Here is a 4895-nt window from a genome sequence, read left to right on the forward strand (position 1 = left end):
TAGTGCGAGTAGATTTTTTTTAACAACAGTAAGATAAGGTTTTGCAAACTCTTTATAACATGTTACGTAAGCCCTACATTACAGTAGCATTTATAAACGATTTAAAAATACAGTACCATTAGAACCGTATTTTCAAGACTTGTACTGTAACAACAATAACTTTTTAAGACGTTACAGTATTTTCATATTCATATTTATGTAATAATATTACTTTATAATACGTTTAGTTAAAAAATAAATAAATTTAAATTGTATTGATATAATGTACTTGTTTTAATTTCCTTATTCATCATTTCCCGATAAAGTACAATGTTACGGATTCTTGAATTGTACTGTATTATTGTAGTGGGTGGTGGATCTCTATATATCGAAGTCCTGTCAGAGTTAACCTTGATATAATGAATAATAACAACAACAGTTGTAAACCTCTTATAATAATCGAAGTCTGCCCCAAACAGCCCTTGATATATCGAGACCCCCATTATATCGAAATATCTTGATATATCGAAGTTTTGTAAATCCCCTTGGAGGTTTCGTATATATTCAAGGTCCTACTGTATACATAATTTTTTAAACAATGTAACTATTATTGAAGTGCTGTGTCTGATTATAATACTTCCCCTAACAATCATGCAAGCCTAGACACGCCGATAGCTGGACATTTGAACGTGAAATTCATCTTCAGAAATATAATTTGTTAGTTTTTCACATTAATACAAGAGTACTAATGGTTTGTTTAAATAATTTTGCATACAAAATAATACCTTGCAACTGCTTATAATTGTTTTTGTAAATTTTACTCTTAACCAAAATTTGTCAAACAGGAAAAATAATAAAAATTATTTTCGTCTAACGAACAACAACAGCTATTGACATCATTATGTTTCTGTATCTCCAAATTTACTACAGTATTGTTGAATGATAAATTAACTAGTATTCTCTCAAAATATTACTCCTAGTTACTTGAAAATATATTTGTATTTAACATAATTTATAAAACTTTAGGAAGATAGATTCAAATCTTTATATTGCGACATGAGTCACCTGAAAAACATCTACCCAATGAGCACAATACCCCCAAAAATGAAAACTTTTTATAAAATCTGATTAAAAAACATTAATTTACATTTAATCAAAAGAGCCTGATCATTCTTAGCATATAAATAGTTTAATCTTCCTTATTCAAGATTTAATGAAAAGATGTATCTTAAACTGCTGGTAAGATTCCAGAATAAATGATTAATTCACTTTTTATAATGTATTCAAATTGTTGATCAAATTTAAACTGGTGGATTGTCCCTCTAATTCCAATAAAATTTTTATCAAACTGTATTTTGCAAAGACCCTTATATTTTTAGTACCCCAGTAAGAAACTGATAACACATTTTCTTGATAATAATTTAGAATATTCTAATATTTAACATATGACAAAATAATGAAATATGGAAACTTATAATGCTACTCAAAACAAATAAACCTTAAATTATATTTTAAACTAATTAATCTATTGATTCAGATCTTCCATAGGATGTTTTTAATTTTAAAAATTGTGATTTATTGAGTAACTAACAATATTTTTTTATTTGCCATGAAACTAGATGTGCTGTCAGTGAGCTAATGAACAATGCCTATTGAAGTTTTGCACTTAGTAAGTTTCAAGCCTTTTTATTGGTGCCTTGGATTTAAAAAAATCCAAATTGGATTTTAACCTTAGAGGATAGATGCTAGTGTTGAAATAAAAATATCTATTGCATATCCTTGTAAATCAGTGAAATCAAGCCATAAACTATACAGGAGTGTTTACTTTAGGCCTGTTTGAAGAGTCAATATATCTTTTTATGTCCCCACTGTTTTAAACAACCTTCATGGACGGAAACCAACATAACTTCTTTCAATTATTAACTTTCTGTATTTTGATAAACCCATCCAAAATTAATAGAACAATGATAAATAAACAGAAAAAAAAGAAACCTGAAAGAAACTAATAAAGAAACATGAAAATCTAAACCTAACAGCATTTATAAAATAGAGTTTTGTTTCCCAATACAAACTAACCATTATACAAAATTTGTAACTTTTAGAAAAACCAAGTGTATATTTCAAAGAACAAGAGGTTTTTTATGCTCAAAACAAACTTCAATAAACCTAATGAATTGTTTCCTAAAGGTTTTGATTTTCATTATTTCTTTGTTATTCATTGTTAAAGCAAAATTGAAAATCAATACTACTTTTATTTTAACTTTGTAACACTCCCTCACGATGTTCAAAAGACCTTAGAGGGTTCATAACAATATATGCAGTAAAGAAGTATGAAATACATACATTTTTCTTTAAAGCTTTTAAAATACAAAATGAACTTTTAAAACTTAAAGTGTCAAGTATTGGTTTTATTTTAACTAATTGTTTAGTTGGCAAAATCAGTTTTATAGTTTTTTATTGCTACCCGAACTTTACCCAAGAGACAAAAGAAGCAAGTGGAGTCCACCATGATGTGGCAGTATGACCCCTCCTGCTGGTCTGGCCAATGCTGAAAAAGACTCCGCTTATATACGTGGCTGCTGTGCAGCTGATTTCTGTGCTGAATCCAGTGTAGTCCAGCATTGGGTGATAACTTCTCACATGGTTGTACCCTGGGTCAATGACTGTTTTGTTCTTTGTTTGCTTTTTTTCAGAGACCTTTTAAAAATGTATATGTTATGTAACAAAATGTAAACTTATGCCACCGCGACACCCAGACCCCCACAACCGCCGTCGCCCCCACCCTACGCACGCCCCCCCCGCCTACGCCCTCGTACACGACCACCCCCCACAAGGTCCCGGCCCCCTCCGCCTCGCCCACCCCAACGCTACCAGCCCCGGCCGCCCTCATCCGCTCCACCCACGCGTCACCCCTTCACCGGGGCACAGACGAACGCGTGCACACGGCATCCGCCCCCGCCCCGGCCCAACAACCGCGGCCCCCATACCCCCCTACAAACCGACCCCAACCCCTCCCACGCAACCCCCCCCCGCCCTCACAGCCGCTCAGCGCCCGCGGTCCAGCCATCCGCGGGCGTCACCCCACCACCCTCCAACCATGCCGCCAACCAAATCGGGCCACCTCCTCACCCCCCCATGCGCCCGACCATCCCCCCCAAGTAGGGCACAGGGCCACCACCGCCAGATCCCGCATCGCCCAGAGCACGCCCGCCGCCCCGCCCTGGCACCAGCCCATTACCCCACCCGCGCTCCCTCCCAACCCAACCTCTCCCCGAGCTCCTCAACGTCCCCGCAAGACCAGGCAGGCCGGCCCCGGCGCCTGCGCGCTCCAGGAAATGGCTCGCCCCACGCCCACCCGGGCCCCCCCCCAGCCCCCAAACCCACACCCCCCCCCGCCAACCCGCCGACCCCCAGAGCCACCCCACCCCCCCCGCCCCATACCACCCCAGAACCACCAGCGCCGCAATCCACCCACAGCCCACGCCCCGCTCACTGCCCCGATCCCGCCGCCCCCCCCCGCGGCGCCCCGCCACCTCACACCCCCATGCACCAACACACACCGCCTCCACGCCCCCCCCAATATCAGCAAACCCCACCTCGCCCACATAGGCTCGCCCGCAGCAACTACTCCCCGCCGCCGCCTTCCGGACACCTACCACGGCCCCCCCCCCCATCCCGACCCCCCCACCCAGCCAAGCACCATCAATGCCGCGCAAACTCCCGGCCTGTCCTAGGCGCGGCCGCCCTAACTCACCCCGCTCCCACCCCGGGCCCCGCCCCCACCCCACCTGGCCCCCCCCTTGCGTCCCCCACGGCCCCCATCGCCGAAACCTCCCCACGGGGCCCCCCACCGCCGTAAGATCACCCCCCTCATCCCCTATATGTAAATTAAATAGGTGTTGTCTACTTAACTTAAAACATATTTATAAAAATAATAAATACTACACAAGATTAGTTTAAGATATCTCTGTTTAAACATGTTGTACTAAGGAGAATAATGTATATATGTATTTCCTCTAGATATTCATCATTATATACTTTGTCAAATGGCATTATAATTTCTTAGGAGTACTAAAATAAAATATGTTAATTTTTCACTATGTTTAAAACACTTTGAAAGCAAGCATAATTTTTATCCAAATAGCTCATTATACAATTCTTGAGATTTTATATATTTGTTTCAGCAGGTCTTGTGGATAATATTTAGCTTTTTTTAAGTCAGTGTAATATTTTTGAAATTCAATAACAAGTTCTGTAGTTTCTTTATGTGCATGAGACAATTAATGTTATAGTTATTAGTATAATTAATTGTGCTATTGTTAGTCTAAAGTAATATAAACAACACCTATCAAGCGTTATCCATAACTTTTTTTAAAAATGTTAGGAAACTGTCTCTTGGATATGAACGAAGATAAAATACCAAACACTTGCTTAAAGGCCTACATAAAATACATACATACTTAGGACTGAGAAGTTGGACCAATATCTATAAAATTTCATTAAAATCGGTTCAGTGATTTCTGAGATTAGCGTACACGAACATCTTGTATAAAGATGTATGTAGCAGATTTTTTCCTGGAACTTAAACATTGGTCTCCAGACAAAAGAGTGTATCTCATACATGAAAGATCTATCTCTGGAAAAGCCAAAGACAGAATTACTGAAGAAATACCTGATGGATGGAGCATGTACATTATAGGTGGCAGTTCAAATGTTTTTATCAACTCTCTTGTTTGTTTAGTATAATAATTATCGACTCTTAAAACCAACTTGCAAAGAATTAGTGTCCTGAAGAGCTAGTGTCTTGAAATGTGCTGAAAATCAATAAATATTTGTTACTGCATTTTGCATACACAAGTGAACTAGGTTTGTGTCTAATTATGTACAGATATGTACAAGGAAACATTATAATAAAT

General features: G+C 39.1%; 1 protein-coding gene across 1 annotated transcript; it reads left to right on the forward strand.

Moving 5' to 3' along the window:
- Positions 1-2499: 2499 nt before the first annotated feature.
- On the forward strand, positions 2500-3713 carry LOC124374617 (vegetative cell wall protein gp1-like). The gene is made up of 2 exons (XM_046832802.1): positions 2500-2634; positions 2736-3713. Exons 1-2 carry the CDS (start codon positions 2500-2502, stop codon positions 3711-3713), a joined length of 1113 nt encoding a protein of 370 aa, XP_046688758.1.
- The last annotated feature ends 1182 nt before the right edge of the window (positions 3714-4895 follow it).

This window comes from Homalodisca vitripennis, unplaced genomic scaffold (genome assembly GCF_021130785.1).
Source record: "Homalodisca vitripennis isolate AUS2020 unplaced genomic scaffold, UT_GWSS_2.1 ScUCBcl_9323;HRSCAF=17777, whole genome shotgun sequence".
NCBI lineage: Eukaryota > Metazoa > Arthropoda > Insecta > Hemiptera > Cicadellidae > Homalodisca > Homalodisca vitripennis.